This window comes from Lepisosteus oculatus, chromosome 16 (assembly GCF_040954835.1).
Source record: "Lepisosteus oculatus isolate fLepOcu1 chromosome 16, fLepOcu1.hap2, whole genome shotgun sequence".
NCBI lineage: Eukaryota > Metazoa > Chordata > Actinopteri > Semionotiformes > Lepisosteidae > Lepisosteus > Lepisosteus oculatus.
The window spans coordinates 7,703,458-7,725,207 of record NC_090711.1 but is presented as its reverse complement, the minus strand read 5'-3'; the positions used below and the strand labels follow the sequence as shown (position 1 = coordinate 7,725,207).

Below are 21,750 nucleotides of genomic sequence, written 5' to 3'. Positions count from 1 at the left end.
GATTAAGAGTGTGACATGCATTGACCAGCAAGCTTTAAACTTCCAGCAGCGGTGATCCTCTCTGTGCCTCAGGGCTGAGAAGTGCTTCCACAGTGGTTTCTGTAGCAGTCTTGTGTCCACACTGCCCTGGTCTGGCTCACTAAAGCTCTCCCTGCTCATCTTATACAGGCATGATGTTATTTGAAGCCCCATCACCACTTCAGCAGGACCATGCCAGTCTCTGTGAACTTACCCCAGTAATTCATAATGAATAATCTGTTTACATCCCCAGTGATGCTTTGCAGAGGAAATGTGCCAACTGTCCTCCCTCTGACATTTAACAGCACCAAAGTTCTATCAAAACATTTACTGAGAAATAATACAGCATTCTACAGCAGACAGAAAAGAGCACTGTTGCTGTTGTAGCGATGGAAGACTCATATTCAAAAAAAGCTTATTAACACTATAAGAAACCCAAAGCAAACAGTTCATTTTGCATGCTTCCAGACTAGGCCCAAAATATTCCTGGATCAGCATCGACAGAGTGAAGTCCCCCCTTTTTACAGCATGTGCGGCCTTAAAAGGTATGTCAAAAAGGTACGACTGATTTGATGTAGATTTGACGGTCTTCTTCCACCAACTCAACATGAGCAGTGAATTTAACTTGGGAGCTGGATTTCACTTCATGCACAGTGGTATTCCAAATGTAATCTCTCATGTTTCCCTGCACTGCAGCAGCTCAGAAACACACTGGGAGCTCATGGGCATGTCACAAGACTGATATAGCCGATATACACTCTACCACTGGAAGACAAGTAATGCTTTTTATTTAAAATGGTACTGGACATTACAAGGTCACATACAAAACATACAAAAGAAAAAACAACCAGACCACTTCAGCAGAGTAACAAATGACACGGAGAAACAAAATCCCTCTCAGTGATCAGAAGACACCTGTTTTATGAATATCCCACAAATTCCGGAATTTGTTTCACACATTATACTTACCCGTTTTCAGAATCTTAAAAAATAACCCTGAGATAAAGGAAAGTGTGGAAAAGCACACTGTGAACGCTGTTCAGGCCTTTCCTTCCTGCAGGGATGGAGATGTGCAGTGTAGGTGTTCCACAAACAGCCACCACCAACAGAACACACTCACAAAAAACTTTTTTGAGAAACAAAATCCCTTTATTTGACCTAAGCCCTAAGGTGTTAATTAGCACAATGTACTTTCTTTTTAAAAAAAATTTGGGGTGACACCTGTAGTGCTTATTATATACGGAGCTCTGTGGTTGTTAAATGGGTGTGGAGGCCTTTTCTCCCTATAGTTGCTTACCTGGCCCTTCGAAGGGTAAGAGCTTGGAAGGGATGGGATCCTTGGAGCTCAGTGGGATGAGATAGAGGTCTTTAATGCGGCGGTTATTGTTGGCCACCACACCAAACCTCCCCCGGCTGCTAAAATAAGAGAAGAGAGAGATGTAGGCCACTTCCTCTTCCTCCGTCGCCGGCTGGAAACGGATCAGGCACAGCTCCTGGGGAGAACAGAACAGAGCCACAGTTCTGTGAGGGAGGAACCTCAGTCAGAAGTTTCCACAAAGGACTGTGGTTTGTGGTTCCACTCAAGCCACAGGGAACAGACCATGTGAGCTGACTCTGAAACCTCTTTCTGACACAGTGTTAATACATGCATGAGTGCTTCCACATAATAAGACGCGATGTGGTAAGAAAATTAAAAGTATACTGTTATCTGGCCTATCTTTATCCGATATATGGAATTCAGCATTGTGTTCAGTAAATTGAACTCTGGAGAGTATTCTTCTCCTTGTGTTTAAATTTGTTTTAAAATAATGTAGCTTCAAAAGACTTTTGTGTCAGCTATGGCTTAAAAAGAATTTATATGGTTACAAAACTTGCAAAATTATATAACAGGTTTTGATGTACCTGTCCCTGGACGTCTACTGATTCACTACAGAAGAGTCAGAATTTTCTTTACCTTAGAAAGAGATGTTTTCAGTTTTCCCACATAGTCCCACACAGTGTGAGGAGATATCCGTCCACCGATGTGGATTGTATCTGGTAAATCCTACAAAAGTTCAAAACTGATTAACAACTGCCATAAATAGGATTAACATGTTAGGGAAACAAAGACATTTTAGTCCTTTCCATATCAGGGAATTCAAGTCCTTTAATTTAGTCCATATTATGGTAATAAAAGTCTGTAGTCACTATAGAAAGGTTGTCGACATACACCTACAATGAACAATTTTCATCCATAAGTATTGCATGAGACTGATCAAAATTTAAACCCATTATATTTCATGCAGTTTTTCAGTCCATGCTTGAATTTCTATTTGCTCTTCTCCATTTGCTTTAGGTATCCATAGTCCACAGCGAAAGCAAAAATGTACTAAGGTTAACCGTAATCATCTGTCTGTAAAATTTATTACATGGTTTCCTCTTCAAGTGACTTATTGTCTAAAGCTAAGCTGAGCGGTTATTGCCTGTCAACATAACTGAAATCTGGGGACTGACCTCTGTGATGTGCTCAAAGGATCCGGAAACAAGATAAGCTTTGGTGACAAATTTCGCCACCGTGTGCATGTTGATAAAGCCTTTCCAAAGGATCTCCTGCTTGCAGAGGAACGCAGTGGTTTCTCCATCCGGAGGAGAGCGCGACTCCGCAACGCTGCAAAGCACATGAATTTCATCAGCGACAGGCACACAATACGATCTCTTTGTCACTCTAACGTTCGTATTTAAGAATTATTACTGGATAACAAACTTGTCAATTGTATGATCATAACATGCACCGACACAGCTCAAATATCACCAATCACTCCCGGTCACACCCCGACTGTGGACGTTTATTCCAACACAAAGAATGGGTGTGGATGTCCTGGGTTCACGCGTTGCGATTCACGAGCCGCGAGAAGAGTTACAAAGCACCTGTCAGCGGACGATGAGGTGGCCATGTACCGGGTGTCTGGGGAAGACGCAGGCTTCATTAAGATGGACTTGGGTGCCGGGGGTGGCAGCGGCACGGCTGGCTTCGCAGCTTCTGGCGCCGACTCTCCCGCAACGGAGGCGGCGGCGGCGGCGCCAGCTTCCGTGCCCCCCGGGGCTGCGGGCGCGGCGGTGGGCGCCGGGGACGCGCCGGCGGCGGGACGGTACCCGGCCGTGCGGGGGTCCCGCCGCGTGATGGTCACGGAGGACACGGCCGGGATGGGGATGGGGGCGAAGCTCTGAGAGGACGTCGCGGGGTTGCTGGTCTCCTCGGGAGAAGCCGGGGACTCCACGATGGGAGTTTCGCCGCCGGGGGCCGCCTCCGAGGGCGCGGCGCTCGCAGCGGCTGGCGCAGGCCCGTCTCCCGCTGCGCCCACCTTTGAGGGCCTGGGCTCTGGCTTGACTTTAACTTCTGCCTTTTTCACAGCAGCAGAGGGAGCCGTTTTGGGCTTCTTGGGGGCAGGCTCCTCTTCTGCAGACATCTGGCCTGGAAAGCCATCAGAGAAATAAATGAGCCCACCGGAGACCCGAACAGACTAGACAGACAGGGAAATCCGACAGACGAGCATCAGGCACTGCTGGGGATACCTGTGCAGATCTTGCAGTTGAGGTCGAAGAGGTGGGCGCGGTGCTCGCTGGTTGTGTCTTTCAACATGCTGCTGAAGATGTCGGGGACTGGGAGGCTGCTCTTCACTGGGGCAGGACGAGGCTCCTCCTGTTCCTTAAAAACAAGACCCCACAGATTAGAAACCAATTCTGGAAAACAAAACACTTAACTCACTATTACTGAATATCGTCCAGGTGTTTGATTTTCTTGTTAGAGCTCAGCACTACTGCTAGACTTCTATCATTTCAAAAGCAAGAAAAAAAAACACAAAAGGAATTGGCAGAAGGAAGCATGTCGGTATGGACCAATCAATACATTGTATCATTTAATGACGGCTGTTAGTGAAGACCATACATTGATATTTACTGCTTGAAGGTTTTTTTAAGCCAAGAGAACACTGTGCTAGTGTCCCAATTTCACTCGAAAAAACAGTGGAGTAATTAAGATTAAATCTATTGAGTTGTTGTACACATGCTAGTGTAATTTACTCAGTGTAATTACTTCACTCATCTACTAGTATTACAGTTTGATATAGTTCTAGATGGTATAGTGCTGGTTCCTCTTTAACTGAAGAAGCTGGGCATCTATCAGTGGGGGAGTGCTATTTATGCTTCTCTTCACAAGTTTTGGCATTTTTGTTCCTGAACCGACATCCCATATTAATAGACTCAATACAACAGAGACAACCACCATTCCACCAGAATAAAGCTTAGCCTACATAAGTCAATAATTTAAAATTGTGTTTTTACAACACAATTATGTTATAAATAACAGAGATGCTTTTAAATAAATTTAATGTTTCCTACTTGGTTCCTACTTTTTAATAACGACAATTTGTTTTTGCTATCTCAAATAAAATATGTTATAAGTACACAGGCTTCATCATGTCTGACTCGACATGAAACTTAGTTTATTTTAACAGTAGAAGATGTTTTTGTTTGTGTCATCTTCCCTGAGTTTTACTATTTATTGAGGCCATCCTGAGAAAAAATGCATATGAGAATGAAAGACGTGATTATACCATATTATACCTGATTGCACAGTGTAAAGAGCTGCAGTATAATATGGTAGTGCTGTATTAAAGTTTGTGCTTTTTACACAGTACAGACACATCACTGTATTGATTTTTTGACGGAACAATATACTGATAGTAAATGCTACAACAATCAGACATCACCCAAGCATTGAAAGCAAATTTTCTTCAAATTCCCCAACACAAATGCCCTGCAGTGTACTTTTCACGTTGTCACTGTCAACTGACGTACCAGGTTAGATAAAGGATTCAAAATGATTATTTCATAACAAATAATGTATAACTGAGACTCATTAGCCGATTACAAAAAGCAGTTGCCATACCTCAAACTGCTTGGATAAAAAGCAAAATATATGAAAATAAAAAAAACATAAAACAGCTTAAGCACACAAGAGAGTTTACAAACAAGCCCAGCAGAGTGTGACCAGGTGGAAAGGTGTGTCAGGCTCGCGAGAGGAAGGCTGCAAGTAAGGTGTGCCAGTAAAACATTGTGAAGAAGCTATGGATAAAGTGGGAGTAGATATGCGCTGAAACCCAAGCAAGGAAGCCACTTACTGCTGCGGAAGCCATGCGGGGCGACTGGGAGGTAGGATTAATACATACGTCTCCGTCAGACATGGGAGGAGACTCCTCCATGTCCACATCAGGCACATTCTCCTGTTTCAGGCCAAACTTCTGTGCCTCACGCTGAGACTTCTGGCTGGGCTCGAGGACCTGCAGACAGAAACAGTACATTGTGGACCGCGGTCCTCGCAGCATTCACACCTGCACCCTTAAAGGATACAACCTCCCGTCAACTGGTCACACAATGTCCGAGACAGATATCTAAGTTGGTTTCCCCTCCTTTTTTTCCAGCCTGCTTAAAAAGATCTAATTTTGTACAAAAACACAGGACTGCTGACTGTCCACTGTTATCATTGTTTTTAACCCTTTTGTCCAGTTGATTCCAGGGCCAAACTACTAAAGACCCTTGATCCAATCCTGGGCTGAGACCCCCCAAGGTGTAAGTCTCCAGTAGATATACCATGATTATATTTAATTCACAAAACGTGGAGGTATTTGTTCTGGGATCAGACAAAGTGTTTTTACACTATGTAAAACAGCAGTGGAAGGAATAGATGAGTGTGCCAGCACACTATGAGACCAACACGGTGGTTGATCATTCTCACTGTGTCTAACGCATGTATTTTGTGCATTTGCAAGGAATGGTCTTTGAACCATTCGCACCATTTTTTAAGGTTACTTCAATACACACGTTTCTGTGCACAGGTGGTTTTCCCACCCAGGGCAGTAGTAACTTTTCAAGCCTGCTTGCAGGCTGTGTGGAGATTGACCCAGGCTGAAAACGGCAATGTTACAGGGTGCTGAGTGAGTGAGGAACTCACCCCACTCGGGTCCTTCTCTTTCCACTCCGAGATTTCTCTGGACTGGAGTTCCTCAGGGCTCAGCCTCACCAGTTTAAAGGGACTGAGCTCACCTCCAATAACGCGATAAAACAGTCCCTGAAAAAAAGCAGCACAAGCAAAACAAGATGAGAATGCTTAAAACAATAAAAATGATCATTAAAAAGCTAAATATTATAGAGAGGATACTTCTTGGAATTTAAGAAAAATGCATAAATCCAAAAAAACTAGATCACTAAATTAATTTGCATTGCACATAGTGAAGCATTATTCACAACAACATTCACAGTTAGCTGCGAGATGGCTAACGTAAGTTCACGCTTGTTCGAGCACTAACCTTGTTTTTAGGATCCTTCAAGTTAAACATGATCGTTCTGTATTTATTCTTGTATTTGTTGTCTGTGTTCAGGAACAGACTGAACATTTCCTTCTCGATGCTGAAAGCGATTTTGCCCACTTCGCTCTCGGATTTCTCCAGGTCATCGCTATCGCTCACCCTGAAAATGTTAAAAGGTTCAAGGATGAGGCCTGTCTCTCTGCAAACCGGGGTACTTTAAAAACTTCACCCGACACCAGCCATTAAGGAGGTTTTAAAAAAAAAAAGCAAAACCCAATTAATAACTCACACAAGAACATAACCAGGCAATGACTTTGAGATGTGTGGATAGAAATTAATTAAGAAAGAAAAGCTGAGATTCAGTTTTGTCACCTCTTATAAATGGAGGAAGTCTACCATAAGGTATTTAGTGCCAGATGCCTCACCTCTTGTAGAGGATCTCGGTGAGAGAGCGACGGATGTTCTGCCTGATCTGGTTATTCGGTTGAGGCTGTGGGGCGCTGGGAGGAGGAGGAGGAGGTCTGGAGGGGACCTGAGGCCCTGGGGGTGCAGAGTACCCAGCAGGGGCCTTAGCTGCTGCAGCTGGATTCGAGGCAGGTGGAATTGGAGGGTGGTTCTGCTGCTGCTGCTGCTCCTTATTGGGCTGTTTTTTCGGGATAGTAAAGGTGGTCTTGGCAACTCTCAGGGCCCCCGTGACATGATGCCTTGACACCGGTTGCCCAGGGGCTGGGCCGGCAGAAGCCATCTGTCCAGGGGCCGGGGCAGCTGGAGCAGAGCTGGGCTTCTTGGAGGCTGTGTTGCTCTTGGAAGGCTTAGGGAGTTTCTTCAAGGACCCACTGGCGCTCCCAGGGGAAGGAGGGGGCTTCTTTGCTTTGGCCGATACTCCGCCAGAGGCGGGAGCCTTCTTGCTCCCTTTGGATGGTGCAGGAGGACTTGAAGATCGTTTTCGTGGGGCGCTGGACTCCTTTTTGCTCTCATCATCCTCATTCTCTTTTGCAGCTGCGTTAAGAATAAAATAAACATAACCGTAAGCCCCAACTGGGCACAGAGCTGCATGATAGCAGGTTGTTCTTACAGCTGCACCCAGCACATGATGAGCAATTCTGGTCACACACACACATTCCACAAATGGCAAATTCTCCAAAAGTTAAATCGATAAGATTCAAAAGTGAACTTGAAGACCCAAAATCCTGATGTTAAACAATGTTCTAATGGATTGTGGGTAGAGATTAAATGAATCTTCCTTTTTGTAGTCTGAAAGATAGCGGCTTTATATAACTTAACCTTTACAAGGTGAACAAAACTTGACTGAAGTCTGACATTTCCTGAACAACGGACAAAGACAAGAAATTACAATATTATAACTGTAAGCAATCAGGAGGATCTGAAATTATGCATTTTATAGCAAGGTATAGCAACCATGTATCACCTTAAGTCTGTAGAAAAAGTAAAATTGTCAAATTAATTTCAAAACATTTCTGCAAAATAGTGAAATTGATTTTACATTATAAGTCTTCCCTTTAGAAAAGCACTTGTATTTTAAATAACTCAATTGTGTCCATGAGCAGCATCCATTACACAAAGAAAACAAGGTATACATTAGTACAGACTTTCTGTATTACTAAATAGTGTGATAGATTATCTCTATAATAATGAAACAGACTGGTTCATTTTTTATTCCTTTAATTCAAGGTTTAATTCCAGAGTACATTCCATGCAGGAAAATCCTAAACTCCCCAATCCTAAAAATGTGAACCCTGTGAGACCGCCCCGTTCACTTCATTTCTTTAAGACTTTGGAAAAGACTCCTTTCTGCCAGATCCTTCCATCTGTTCAGACCAAACGAGGGCGTCTTCAGCCAGTGGAAATGAAATCCACGAGAAATGGGTCGAGGCCGCTGGCTCGAGGCCGACTATCTCTCCCTTTGTTTTTGAGAAATCAGCTGGCGGTTTTGTGCAGTCAGGTGGGTGCATAAATCCTTGCTCATCGTGAACTGAAGTTTTCATTTCACACATTGATGCATGGGAGATCATATTAAAGGAAGACCAAGGGGGTGGACTTGGTGTTTAAAACAACTTTGATGTGGATCCCATTACACTATTAATTTGACATTTAGGCTGCTTTCACATTAAGGCACAAATTAAAACCTTAATTTATTTTTGATATCATTGGAGCTCGAGTTAAAACTGTATTTCCCCATTCACCGAGGAAATAAACCACAGTTCATCTAATCTCAACATTCAGTACTACATTAAAAACCCTGAAATGGCACAATGATCATTGAACAACACATTACTCACTTCTGTATGATCAGAAAAACTGGAATTGCTTCCTTGTCAAGCTTGAGACCATAGGCTACACAACTCGAATGTATTAGAATAGGCCACGAAACCCAAGAATATACTTTCATCCATCTTCAGCCACTGCATTATCCTTATGAGTGTATTGATGAGCTGGAGCAAGGCAGGACCATATCATCTGTCCATCGCAGGGCACACACAGGCATTCATCCTCACATCAGAGGTGCTATTTGGGAATGCCAATTAACCTAGACTACGTCTCTGGATTGCTAGAGGAAGAACACCCAGGGAAAATCCTCCCAGGCAAATAAGAACACATGAACTCCACATATAAGGTGCCATCAGTCTATCTCCAGTGGAAAACAACGCATCATTTAGAGCTTCCAAGGTGTAGCTTCAAGGTGACAAAAATATGAAAACCAGATGTGATCTTGAATCCAATAAATAAATCATATTTAAAATACCATCCAAGATAGGGAAAAGTAACTTACCCTCACCACTAACACATGACATTTCACATACCTGTGTGATGTGTACTGTTGTAAATGTAGATTAAAAAAGTAGTAATCTTAAACACAAATGCAGGGTCTTGTTTGAAAGCATTTGATTTTCGTTAAGTTCTTTAGGACTCTTGAGGTATCGCAGCAGACGACAGGAACTGAACAAATAGCGATGCACAGCAGTGCAGCCATACCATCTTGGAGATCTCAAAGCTGAATGAAGAAGCTAAGCAATGCTGCTCCTGCCCAATACCTAGAAGAATAGGGGAACGTCCAGGAATAAAGAGGTGCTCCTGTGCTGACTGGAAGCATTGCTGTTGACCCAGAGGAACTCTTCTTGTGGAAACCAGAGCTTAATGTGGCTCTGTCTGCATTATGTGGCCAGTGAGCAGCAGGAAAGTGTACTGGATAACATTAGTCAAAAACCTTGCCCGTTTCATTGACTCCCAATTTCCTTTCCTGACAGCAGTTCTGCCTAAATACCAAAATTCAAGTGCTGGTACTCCAATTTAATGAGCCTTCAACTAAACTACCATTAGTGCAAACTAGTAGATTATAAATGAAAAATAATGGGAATTAACACGTATACTTATGCCTATTGACCTACTAAACGCACTGATGCCACCTAACAGAATGCATATTTACAATGAAGACTTATTTTATTAGTATTTGTGTAACTATTCAAGTTCTAATACAAGCCACAATATAGAGCCGCAAGACCTTAATTGTTCAGAAGAATGAGATGACTTCTAGAAATGTATGATTCAACCACATAACACATGAACAAACACTCAGCCCAAGTGCTGTGAACTGTGCTCGGACTTAAGAAACTTTCAAAACTCAACCAGTTGACTATAAAATGTGAAAACATTCATTAAACAAAACAAGCAATATTAACCACTAATAAGATGACTACCTTGTATGGGGCATACCCCTGTGTAGACAAAAATTTCAGTATTTAAAGGCCTTTGAACCACAAACAGATCCTGCATAGGTGTAACTACTCTGTTTGCATCCTTAGCTCAAAAGCAAGTATATGCTTTGTAAGAAAACATTGAATTTCTTAATTTATGAGTCCTAGACAAGACGACCTGTTGTTAATCCAGTAGAAAGTATTCAGATTTTACACTTCTTCACCGGAGTGCAAATAAGAACAGGAATCCTACAGCAGTTTCATACTGAAATTAAAATAATCTCAACCTATGAAGACTTACAACCCAATGACAATTTAAGAATTTTAAGACTAACCACCAAGTGACGGTTAAAGAGGGCTGCCAGGAGTCAAGGGTGACAGAAGAAAAGCAAGAGATGATGAGTCACTGTCGTGACATGTGGGAATGGCAAGCTGAAAGCAGGCAGCAGCCGCACAGCACAGCTGGATACGCACACATGCGAATCAAAGAGCCATGCACTGCCGAACTTTTATTTAATCCACGGTGGAGGGGCAAAGAGGCAACTTGATGTTAGACCCCAAAGTATCGCCAAATAAGACTGCAGGAACTGCAGTGTGGGATCGGTTCAGACACCTTAGCAACAAAATCAGAAGGCACTGGGCAGTACACTCCAATGGCAATACTGGGGATACCAGTTTCCTACAATTTCAATCCATATGACTGAAATAAAACCCTTAATTCTGATGTGCAAAGGTAATATACAAAGTGTAGGTTGGAAGTGTATGAATGGTTTCTCTTGCATACAAAGGACAACATAACCACATCCATTCATCTCCTCGGTACATGCACTAGAACCTCTACATACTACATTAAACACAACCCGTATTCTCATACATAAGAGATACAGGATGTCTGACAATGTTGTATCATCAGAAAGTCCATAGGGCTTTAGAACCTGTTAAGTCTTTTTTTATTCATCCAAATAAGGAGCTACGTAACCATGAACTCACTTCTTGGCTATTGGCTAAACTACTAAAGAATGGAAGATATAACGTGAATTTGATTGCACTTGCCAACTCAAGTTCACCCATTAGTGACATCTTTACTTGCATCCCAGTAAGAGACGGGCAAAGCAGTTAGTGATGGCACATTCTACCCACACTATGTTTAATGATTATCTCTGGCAACAATTAAAATGTAGGAAACTATACAATTAACCCTGAGTAAAGAAACCCAGCAGCCTAGTCCCAGTACTCTTTTAAAGAGTACTTTTCTTGAAAAGTACATAAAATCATCTTCCCAATATTGCATTATATTGTTACTTCTGCTGTTTGTTACCCACTGACGCACCTAATGCAGGAAGTTATATACAGCTGCTGGTTAGTGATTTTGCACTTCCCTCAAAAAAAAACATACTACAGAATCTAAGGAACATCAAGATACTTCAATGGTTTGCAAATATACTACCTCTTATAGTAAACGCTTTGTTTTAAAAGCTATCCTACAGGCAAAATTAACCTGCTCTAAAACGCATTTATTCCTTAGCTCAGTAGTTATAAGCTTATGCATTTACCAAAATGTGTGATCTTTAATAACCATACAAAGCTTGTAAATTCATTTAGCTCTTAGGCAAGTCTTTAAAGATTTAAGTATGGTTTTGAGACATGGTTTCATTTCTCTGTACAACAACCTTTTGCTTTCTAAAAGCTTTGGGAACAGGGTTTAAGTACTTTAATATAAACTAAAACTAGGTAACTTTTTCTCAAAAATTTAATACTAATTAAACCTATTTGAATAACAAACTTAGCTGACTTAAGATGGCATTTTAAAAACTCTGCTAGTTTATACCTTGCTGGCAACTATAAAGGCATTAGTTAAATACCACTGGCAGTTTAGCCCTTAGTGTTCCATTTGGGAAGAGAGACGGAACACAATCTGTCAAGAGACTTATTTCTAAATATGTCTTGGAATGAATGTTGTGGTGGTCCGGACACTTACTGACATGATAGGTTTCATAAGTCTTGAAAACAACCTCGAAATGTAACATGACAATCTTCTGGTGCCTGCTTTCCAAAATACACTGCACATGTGATGTTTTCTTCCACCACTAGAGGCACCATGTGCTTTTTGTTTTCAAATCTTCACTGATGGTATGGTCTCTGAATCCATGCGAGTATTCATTTTAGCACCAAATGTATGTACTAAAACAGATTGTTTTTTTTTACCAAAAATCAAACAAAATACCTCCACCGATATTTAACTCTACTAGCCAGTTAATTGTGGCTAAATTTGGGGATGAAGTAAACTTTGTAAAGTTAATAAATCCTACGCTTTACTATTTTAACACTTTGTAATATTTAAGAGCTGCAATCATATTGTCTCCAAGAGGATTTTAGGTTTACGCAAGACATTTATACATTATAGTAATGCTGATTCCATTATAACAGGTGTAGACACCTGTGAAAACCTATTCACTCAGAATTTCAGCTTTCAATATGGAACAAAATCAAGAGCTCATCTTAATGGGAGGTTTTAACAATGGTTTTGTGCTTTCGGAATATGCACTTTATCAGTCTTGTAATTCAATATGCAGTGGCTGTTCCCCTAATCTTGGAATCATCCAAGTTAGAGCAATAAGGTTGTATTACTACCCCCATACATATTTCACGCTAAACTTAAGAAATGGGTTAAAATCTACTTAGCTCTAGGCATTTCCCAAGCTGTATAGGCGACACTAGGTTAATGGCACTAGTCTATCCTCTCAATTGCCCAGATAATCATAATCTTCAGCCTGTGATTTCAGTCAACCTTATGATGTACAAATGTATGAATATGTATTTCATTTATAGTTTCATTTTATGAAATGAAGTACAAAACAAATTGTATATTGGGTATAAAGGCCTGCCTGCCTAACTGCTTTCCAAGCGTATCCTGTCGACTTTGGATCTCTTCAGGCCTCTGAGGTACTCTTCATTGCTTCTTTATGCTCCAGCAGGATTCCTCCGCAGAGGGCACGAGGTCAAATCTTCCGCCAGAGTGGTCCTGCTGCTGCCGACAAGCTGAAATCCTGTGTTTTATCCATCCCTTTATGAAAGATCTTTAACCTGATGGGAATCAATTCCCAGCCACATTTTATGTGACTTTTACCCTCAATGTCCTGAAGTGGAACAGTGTGCTGCAGGGCTTTGCTGGGGTTCGTCTTTCAGTATCACCTCGTTGACAGGAAGCATCCCTTAGAGAATGGAGTCTTGGTGACTTAAGCAATTAAGGAAGTCATTAAAATGGGTATCTGTGATATCTGTTTTTATTTTATAGGCTGTTTAAATTATAAATACACCAAAGCATGCAAACGTTAAAGATGAAAGTGCTATAATTAAAGAAACGTTCATACTGGTTCATAGCTGTTGGCCAAGAGAAAATATTCCCTAAAATAGTGTGGTACCTAAATTATTAGGTCAGCATTAAAACGGTGTAATACTCTTTGTGAAAAACTCGGATTAAAACGGACACCTACCTGCTGTACGAAAAGGCGAAGTCTTCAGAAGTTTCAACAGTGCAGGAAATAAAGTGTCATAATGGATAGCAAAAATGTATTGACTTTAAGATGTGATGGAACTCTGTTTAAACCCGGGACAACTAAAAGGTGCTGCATTTCAAGACTCCTCTTAGAAAAGCACTCTGCAGACTTTCCTGCCAATGCACCAGGTGGTTTGATTTTAAATGACATGTGCTGACAATAAGAGGAGCACATCTAGTATCACTCCTGTAACAAATGCCAATTGTTTTTCTTAATGTACATCTTAAAGTTGTTGAACAAGAAGCATTAAGTTATTACATATTTAGATGCCCCAGCTCATTTACTCAGATTTAGATAATTAAATCTTCCCATACATAAGCAACTTTTAGTTGCAACATGAAGTTCTGATCTTTAGATCAAAAGAGAAAGCAGGCTATGAAAAAGATAACTTTTTAGGTAGGATTAGGACGCATTAACACACTTGCTGCGACTGTCATCAACAAATAAACCAAAAATGTCCAGTATATTACATAGATCTAGGACGAGGCTCTAGACTTGCACACTTGGGGCTTTGGATGTGATTGAAGCTCATTATATGCAAATACTGAATTTATCCAAAATAGTTCAACTGCGTTATAAAGCTGACACCTTTATTTAATGTCCCGAAACACTGTATGCAAAGAAAGCAAGATTAGATTTAGATCCTGAGCAACCACAATACTTACCCCTTTAACACTTCACAGGTAATCAAACTATTCTATACTTACCAGTAGCTGGAAATGGTTGCAACATTTTATATAATGAGACAATATATTTCAATTATTGTTAAATTAAAAAATTTGGTGGACTTAGATCTCTTGTAGCTTACCTGTCGAGAGAGGCAATTCTTGAACTGTCCCTCTGTGTAAAATCTTTTCACTACAATGGTCATGTTATGTTTTTAAAACATTATACTAAACGAGACTGTTAAAATAGTCTGTGGTACTTCCTCTTCTGAAACTTTAAAAACTAAAAGACTGGATGTAAGAAATAAGATGTTAGTGCTGAAAACCTCTTGGAGATACATACACGCTTTGTAAAACACAGTTGACGAAATGGCTGCAGTCTTTTCTGGCTTTACTGCATTGTAATTATGATCGCTGGACCAGGATGGTACAACAGGCTCTTGTTCTGCTTGTTCTCCCTCACTGTTGGAGGAACCCTCCTCTGTTTTAGCGGCCACCTCCGAAGTCTTCTTCTCGCTCTTTTGCTCTGGAACAGGTCTCTTCTGAGCCTGAGAAAGAAAACAGCCCAATTAATGAACAAATAGATCCTGAAATGCAATTTGATACCTTTAAGGAACTGTGAAAATATTAGCTAGAAATTCTTATTATGCAAATAAATCCAACATGAAATTACCAGTCCAATCAAAGACATCTTATCTACTCACATGGTAATGATTTTGGTTAGGGTTTAAAATTGCCTTACAGATCTTCAAGATCATATTGGGTTTTTATGTTAAATAATTTACATGATGGCAAAGGCAATTTACAAAGTGCTCTAAACTACGCAAAGAGGGGGATATAGAAATGTTAGTACCATGTGATCAGAACAAATCAAGGAAAAATTAGAATACTCTAACAGAATACTCTAAACAGCAGTACGAAATAGCAACTGAAAGAAAGGCTGTATAAGAAGGAAACATTAATTAACTGCAGTCTGACAGAGCAATGTATCTTTCTGAAGCAATAACTTCAGACAGAGCAGACTTAAGACTTTGTGTCACGACAATACTAAAGATGCTACTCACCTGTTGCAGTTCACAATTCAAAACACTGCTGCAATCGGAGCAAATGTAAGACTGCATTTCTTTTAAATGTATGAGCAGCATAGAGGTATATAAAAAAACTGATGAAAATAGCTAACCTTAAACTGAAGAGGGACTGCTAGAATAGAATTCAATATGAGGCAAGTTAATGAGCTCCACTTCCAGGAGAAAATGTTCTAAATCTGACAATTAGTCCTTTCATATTTGTTAAAATGCTTTCAGCAATTAACAGTCTATAACATTTATTTTAAAATGTGAAAAGCAGAAATGCAATACTGCATCCAAAACTGGACAGCAGGCATTCAGAATTGAGTTCTATCAACAGCAACCATTCATTTGCCCTTTAAGCCAACACCTGGTGGCAGTGTTTGTGTTTTGGTCATTTATCTTTTTTTGAACCCTGAAAAAGACATGAAAAGGTCGACACTTTCTTCCAACATATGAAAGGAACCAAAGCACCGAAAAAGTTACCTTGGCTGGCGTTTTTGAAGGTGTTTTTTTCTGAGCTTTTAATTTAGGTTTTTCTTTCGGTTTGGGTTCCTTCACATCAGTGAGAGTTTTCATTGCAGCTGCAGCGTGTCTGAGAATGCAATCGTTACCACAGTAGACCGAGTCTGGCAAGGCCTGGTTGGTGCAGCCTGGGCCGATGCACGTGGGAAGTGTGCTAGCATCAACAGCCTGTAAATAAACTCAGACTAGTTAAGACCACCACAGATGGCACCTGCGCCAATGCAAAACTGCCTTGTGCTGCCTAAACCCCTTCTTTTTATTCACAGAAATATAACCATTCTGTTTTCCATTCTTTATCAATCATTCAAACTTAAGTGATGAAGTGAGCTCAGGAAACCTTCAGTTACTCCCCATTAAAGAGATACTGAAGCACCTTCACTCTATTTAAATGCATTTAGAAGCAAAGATGGAATTTCTCTGAACAAGGCAGCTTCAGGCAGTGTATACATCTTGAAATCTTTTAGACATATGCAGTAAAATATCTACACTACATTAGTGTGAAAAAGCACATTTACAGGTTTGAAATGCAAAAAACAAGCATTTTCACATTTATGAAAATCAATTGAGATTCATAAGTATTTAACATGAAATAATTTAACAAAATAAAATTCAATTTTTTAAACTGAAATTGCCTACCAAGAAAACACTTCAATAGTTCCAATTTAAAAGATGTTTCAGATAAAAGATAAAATTACATCCAAAGACTTCTCTAATGTTCTAAAAGGTATCTTTAAAACACGGCTAAGGATCTTTCAAAATAAGGTAAAAACTGTTCTGTGACTATCAGTACAAGACGACAGACGAAAAAATATTAAAGAGAACTTTAAAGATAAAAAAGCCAAATACGTACTGGCTGGAATATTTTGATTTTCTTTTTCCCACTGGGATTGGTAGCTTTCTCTATTCTCCCTTTGATCCCCTGATCTTCTGTGGGCTTCTCAGTTCCCTCAGGAGTGGCAGTTTGTTCTGTGGAGCTCGTCTGATCAGGCTTTGGAACGACCTGCTTCCCCTCCTTGGAGCTGTCCGAGGACTGGCCCTGCTTCACCGTGCAGTTCGGGCAGATGTAGTCCTCCCCGTTCCTCTCCAGAAGACGGCCGCGTGCCTCCGTGATACCCACGCAGTTGCCATGAAACCACTCCTCACAGCGATCACAGCAGATCATAAACCTGATTGTACAACAGAAGCCTTTAAATTCCAGGACAGCTAAAACTACATGCCATCCCCCTTTCATTTAATCAATAGCAATTATGTTTAAAACAGAGAAGGAGACTACTTAAGGGCGAGTTATCTTCCCCATCACAGGGGAACAGTTAATCACGTAAGTTTCTTCAGTTTACAGTGTTTAAAAGCTTAAGGTAGAATGTCAAAGTTGCAAAAATGGAAAATAAAGATTTATTTTTATATTTCAACAGCTGCAGCATTACAGACTACACTGAACACATTTTAATCATCCTGGAGTTTAACCTCTGCAATCCCTCTCTTTACTCCTTACCCTGTCTTCAATCGTGCTTGCACTCTATGTGGCACCTTCACTGCATGCCTCAGAGCAGCATGCTGATCCAATCTTAACAGTAAAAAAACTCAGAAGGCTCAATAACGGAAGAGGGAGGGATATATGACCCCATCAATCTACCCCTCTTTAGAAGAAACAAATTGAATAACCAGCTGACTCAGGAATTTGCCAGTTTTAAAGATTATTGTAGCTATCCCTATTTCGAGTTATAGAACAAAACGTAAAGCAGTATGTACCTGTTGTTGTGCTTCTGCCGGCAGATGCAATAAAGGGCATTGGGGTCATAGCCCTCGTTTTCCGATTTACTGGAAGACGGTCCCTTGTCCCCTGCGTTTTTCACCCCTGATTTGGTCTTGTTGACTGGCGAGGTAGCATCCCTTCCTGCTCCATTCCCAGGGCTGCTGGAGGGCTCTTTGCTGCTTGGCTCAGGTGTAGGTGTCTCACCGATGTCATCTGTCTTCACCGGCTCCGTCTCCATCCCTGCCTCTCCTTCTGTGCGCTTCTTCCTCAGCTGGTTCTGCAGCTCCTTTAGCGTGAGTTCGTTGTCGTCGTCATCGTCAGAGCTGCTGTCCTCCGTGCCGGAGCCGCCTTTCCGGTTTTTCTGGCTGCTCTGGTCTCTGTCCGGAGACCCTTTCGCGTCCGCGCTGTCGCCGCTTGCCTTGGCCTCGGCGGTCCCATCGAAGCTGGCCTCCGATGCCGTTTCCGTGTCAGTGGGGGGCTGAGAGGGTGGGTCAGAGTTCTCCAGGCTGACCGGCGCGCTCCTCCTCCCACGCCCACGCTTGGCCGTCGACAGGAACTCCTCCATCTTGTCAGTCCTCTTGGACTGACGCCCGCTTCGGCGCAGCGGTGCATTCCCAGAGTCCTGGCTGTCTCCATCTCCCGGCATCTCTCTCTTGGCAATTGTGGTCCTTCGGAAACCCCAGGTTTTTCTGAACTCTTTGCTTGTAGGCTTGACAGACTTGCCCGCCTCCTCTAACTTCTCCGAGCTGTCATCGTTCTGCTCCTCTTTTTCTTCCACTGTCGAAGCTGTAAAAAACAAGATAAAATGCGTACAGCAAAGCTGAATACAAAATCTTTACCTTGCCTTCTCCATTTTCAACTGACCGTAACTAGAACTCAAAGACCTTTATAAAGCAACAAAGACCACACGGGAAAATTAAAATTCCTGACACCTGCAGGCAGTGTTTTCTTCAAAGAAGCAAGTGCGAATATGAAATAAAGCTTGGTGTCAACTTCCTGGCTCTTTTCTGAGCATTAGTATGTGCTTTTTTCTTTATACATTAACCACTAGTGCACTATTTTCCAAAAAAGTCAACGATAGAAGTTGTATTAAAAAAAACAAGCAGAATGACAGTCAAGTGGGATCAAGAACAATGCTGTGTAGATTACTTGCCGAAAGTTACTTTCAAAAACTTGCAAAAAGTAATGAACGTACCTTGAGAGCTGACATCCAAAGGATCCTGGCTCTGTTCAGACTCAGGATTTAGAGACGGCTCAGACCTCTCATTGTCCTCCATAGCTGATAAGCTACTATTTTCAAACAGAAAATCTGCAATAGAGACAAATAATCAGTCAAATATTTCCCACTAAAATATTGCATAACTTTTAGACATTATGGCAATGACACTAAACAAGTGACTTGCTTTAACAAAACCTGCACGCACTAAACAAACTCAGCGAGGAATACAAACAAGCCACAAACACCCGTGTGCCCACTCAGCATTCACAAAATGTTCAAGGTCTCATCTTATGTACCAGTTTCCATTGTACATGAGCCAGGCAGACAGCAGTGTGTCAGTGACCATCACGAGGAATAAAGATTTTTTATACTTGAAGCACCTTTAATTCGATGCTACTTTTTATTTTGTTTTAACCACACCTTACATTTATGCTTCTGGACATTCTAACTGCTGATAAAAGAGTTATAAACTATGATGCAATGTGGCATCTATCTGATGGGAAAAAAAGCATGTCACCCACAACCTGAGCATGCATATTTCCTGAAAAGCAGCAAAACTTCAGCCTGTGATAAGGAATTAATGAAAAAACACCCCTGAAAGGAAGAAATGCTACAAGATTTGATGTCCCAGAATAATACAGAAAGACTGATTACATAAATTTTAAACTTATTCTGCCACAAGTTGTTCTAACAGTCATTTTCAGAACTGACTTTTAATAACTTTGCCAAAAGATAGAAATACAACTTATAATGAGCTTCTGACTGACTTCCAGCTTAGAAATTAGTAGTAAATATTTCCTAAACCTATGGACTGCTGTTCAAGATCAGACACAACCACAGTGAAATGCCTCTATTGTGTACACTCCCCAAATTTGAGACAATGAAGTGCCACCCTTAATGTAAGGGACAAATGCGAAAACTGCTTGTATAGCACTGACCAGCATGGTCCTTTCACTTTGGGGTTTTACCTAAGTCCTTGCTGTTGCCTTGGCCTGGAACTCACACTAGAGGAGGACAGGAGGGGATCTGTGTCACTCAACATAGCCCCCAAAATACCAGCTGTATCAGATGGTCCAGCACTGACAACATAAAGGTCAAATAGTTGAAAATTAATGCCTGACTCTTCAAGCCCAACAACCAGTTGCTCAAGCTGTACAACCTCTAACAAAAATTTGAATTAAATGTATAAAAGGACAATAGACACTACATGAAGAGGTCAAAGCATTTGAATGGGATTTCCAAATCATGTCTTAACATTATCTGCATTACAAAGCAAACCAATAAATCGTCAAGGATTATAGCAAATATAGCAAACGCAAGCTTTTACTTCATTCAATTTTGCTTAAATATATGCTCATTTTAATAACTCTCCACACTACAGTTAAGACTAGCCACAAGACAACCATGATGAATAATGTATTTACTACATTCACCAACAAAAAATGCAATTTATCAGCTATAAAATTGAGTGTATATTTTCACCCTAGTATGTCTGTCTATTCACACCCAGACTGGCAGGAAACTTAGGCTAACAACTAGGCCACCACAAATCTGAGAGTCCTGCTCTGACAAAGGAAAACTACACTGCAAAATCTACTTGTATTCTGTGAAAACAAAGGGGGCAAATTCACACTGTAAAACAGGACTCTCCAATCAAGTCCTGGAGAGTCACAACCCACTTGTAGCTTACACTAAGTAAAGCAGAATCTGTTCAATTAAGACACCTCTGGTCATTCAGGACTAAAGGTAATTTGACCAAATGACCTCTAAATGTCTTCATTTGCTAAATAAGCTGTTTGACCGGTTAATTTGTTCCAAGTCTTTGGTAATCACTAAGCTGACAATCTCTAATGTCTGCTGGACTGGGGCACTCCCACATCTTTGAATCATACCTGCACACCAGCAGCACACCAGTGACGGCCTTGACGGCACACTGGACACTGGGAGAAGAGATGGGGTTGTCAAAGAGCTGCCTCTGCCTGGGCTCCGATGAGATAACCTCTCAATCTCTAGCCTGTTCCTTATTAAACTGAACTAGGAAAGAAAAAAATCAGCTTCCCATTCTCTGAATGCTGCAGAACTTTACAAATTCGGGTAAGCTTCTTCAGATGCTTAACTGTAAGCAGCGGTCATAGCAAGATATCTTGTGATTTTCACTTCAGATCTACCGATGGGCATTTACACATTCATGGGCATGAATTTAATCTTGTGCATTCATTACCACGAACCGCAAATTAAGTTTCATTAACAGTCACTGATGACTGAAGTTATTTCTGCTGCCTTTTTGGGAGTTTAAAACAAAATACAACAAAAAATGCACATGATCTTTTTTAAAATATTTTCAACTTTTCTCCAAATTAAAAGGTTTAAATGGGCTTTACATTACGAACCAACCCTCATGTCTGAAAGAATAACTAAGGAGTGGATGACATTTGCCATTATCAATACTGAGAACCATAATCTGTTAGTTTATCCAAATGGTAAAAACCACAGCATCTAGGAAAACAATTTTGTATTTTCTTAACAGCACTATTAAAATCACAAAATACTTCCATCCCTAATGACAGATGTCTGACAATGTAGACTGGACTTTTGGGCATCCCCCACTTACAGCACCTCATCACCTAGCAAACTCAAGTACACACTTAAAGAGACAGCACTCTGTGAAACATTAAACTAAAGGAAGGCAAGTTTGATTTAGCTCTGTAATAAACTGCACTGTACAGTCTGGAGGCAGTGGAAGTGTTGCTGCCATGCCAATAGCTAAAAACAAGTGGAGACTGAGAAGTGCTTCTGCACAGAGGAATCAACCAAACAGAGCCCTGACTTGTGTAATTCATTATATTTTATACTTGGTCTTTCATCCTGATAGGTTATCTGCAGCCTCTT

General features: G+C 41.0%; 1 protein-coding gene across 4 annotated transcripts in view; it reads right to left on the bottom strand.

The window, feature by feature from the left end:
• LOC102693778 (death-inducer obliterator 1) overlaps window positions 1-21,750 on the bottom strand; it is a 37,975-nt gene that overhangs the window by 6,205 nt on the left and 10,020 nt on the right. The window contains exons 2-15 of one of the 4 annotated variants that reach the window (XM_015364824.2): window positions 18,838-18,951; window positions 17,639-18,428; window positions 16,740-17,055; window positions 15,851-16,057; window positions 14,641-14,845; window positions 6,788-7,361; window positions 6,363-6,522; window positions 6,008-6,124; window positions 5,178-5,336; window positions 3,571-3,703; window positions 2,926-3,469; window positions 2,512-2,665; window positions 1,973-2,062; window positions 1,316-1,511 (exon numbers count right to left, since the gene is read on the bottom strand). In XM_015364824.2, the coding sequence (XP_015220310.2) occupies window positions 1,316-1,511; window positions 1,973-2,062; window positions 2,512-2,665; window positions 2,926-3,469; window positions 3,571-3,703; window positions 5,178-5,336; window positions 6,008-6,124; window positions 6,363-6,522; window positions 6,788-7,361; window positions 14,641-14,845; window positions 15,851-16,057; window positions 16,740-17,055; window positions 17,639-18,428; window positions 18,838-18,919 (3,727 nt within the window). In that variant the 5' untranslated portion in view covers window positions 18,920-18,951. The remainder of the gene's footprint in view (window positions 1-1,315; window positions 1,512-1,972; window positions 2,063-2,511; window positions 2,666-2,925; window positions 3,470-3,570; window positions 3,704-5,177; window positions 5,337-6,007; window positions 6,125-6,362; window positions 6,523-6,787; window positions 7,362-14,640; window positions 14,846-15,850; window positions 16,058-16,739; window positions 17,056-17,638; window positions 18,429-18,837; window positions 18,952-21,750) is intronic. The other 3 variants (XM_015364825.2, XM_015364826.2, XM_069179304.1) reach the window with 3 other exon arrangements.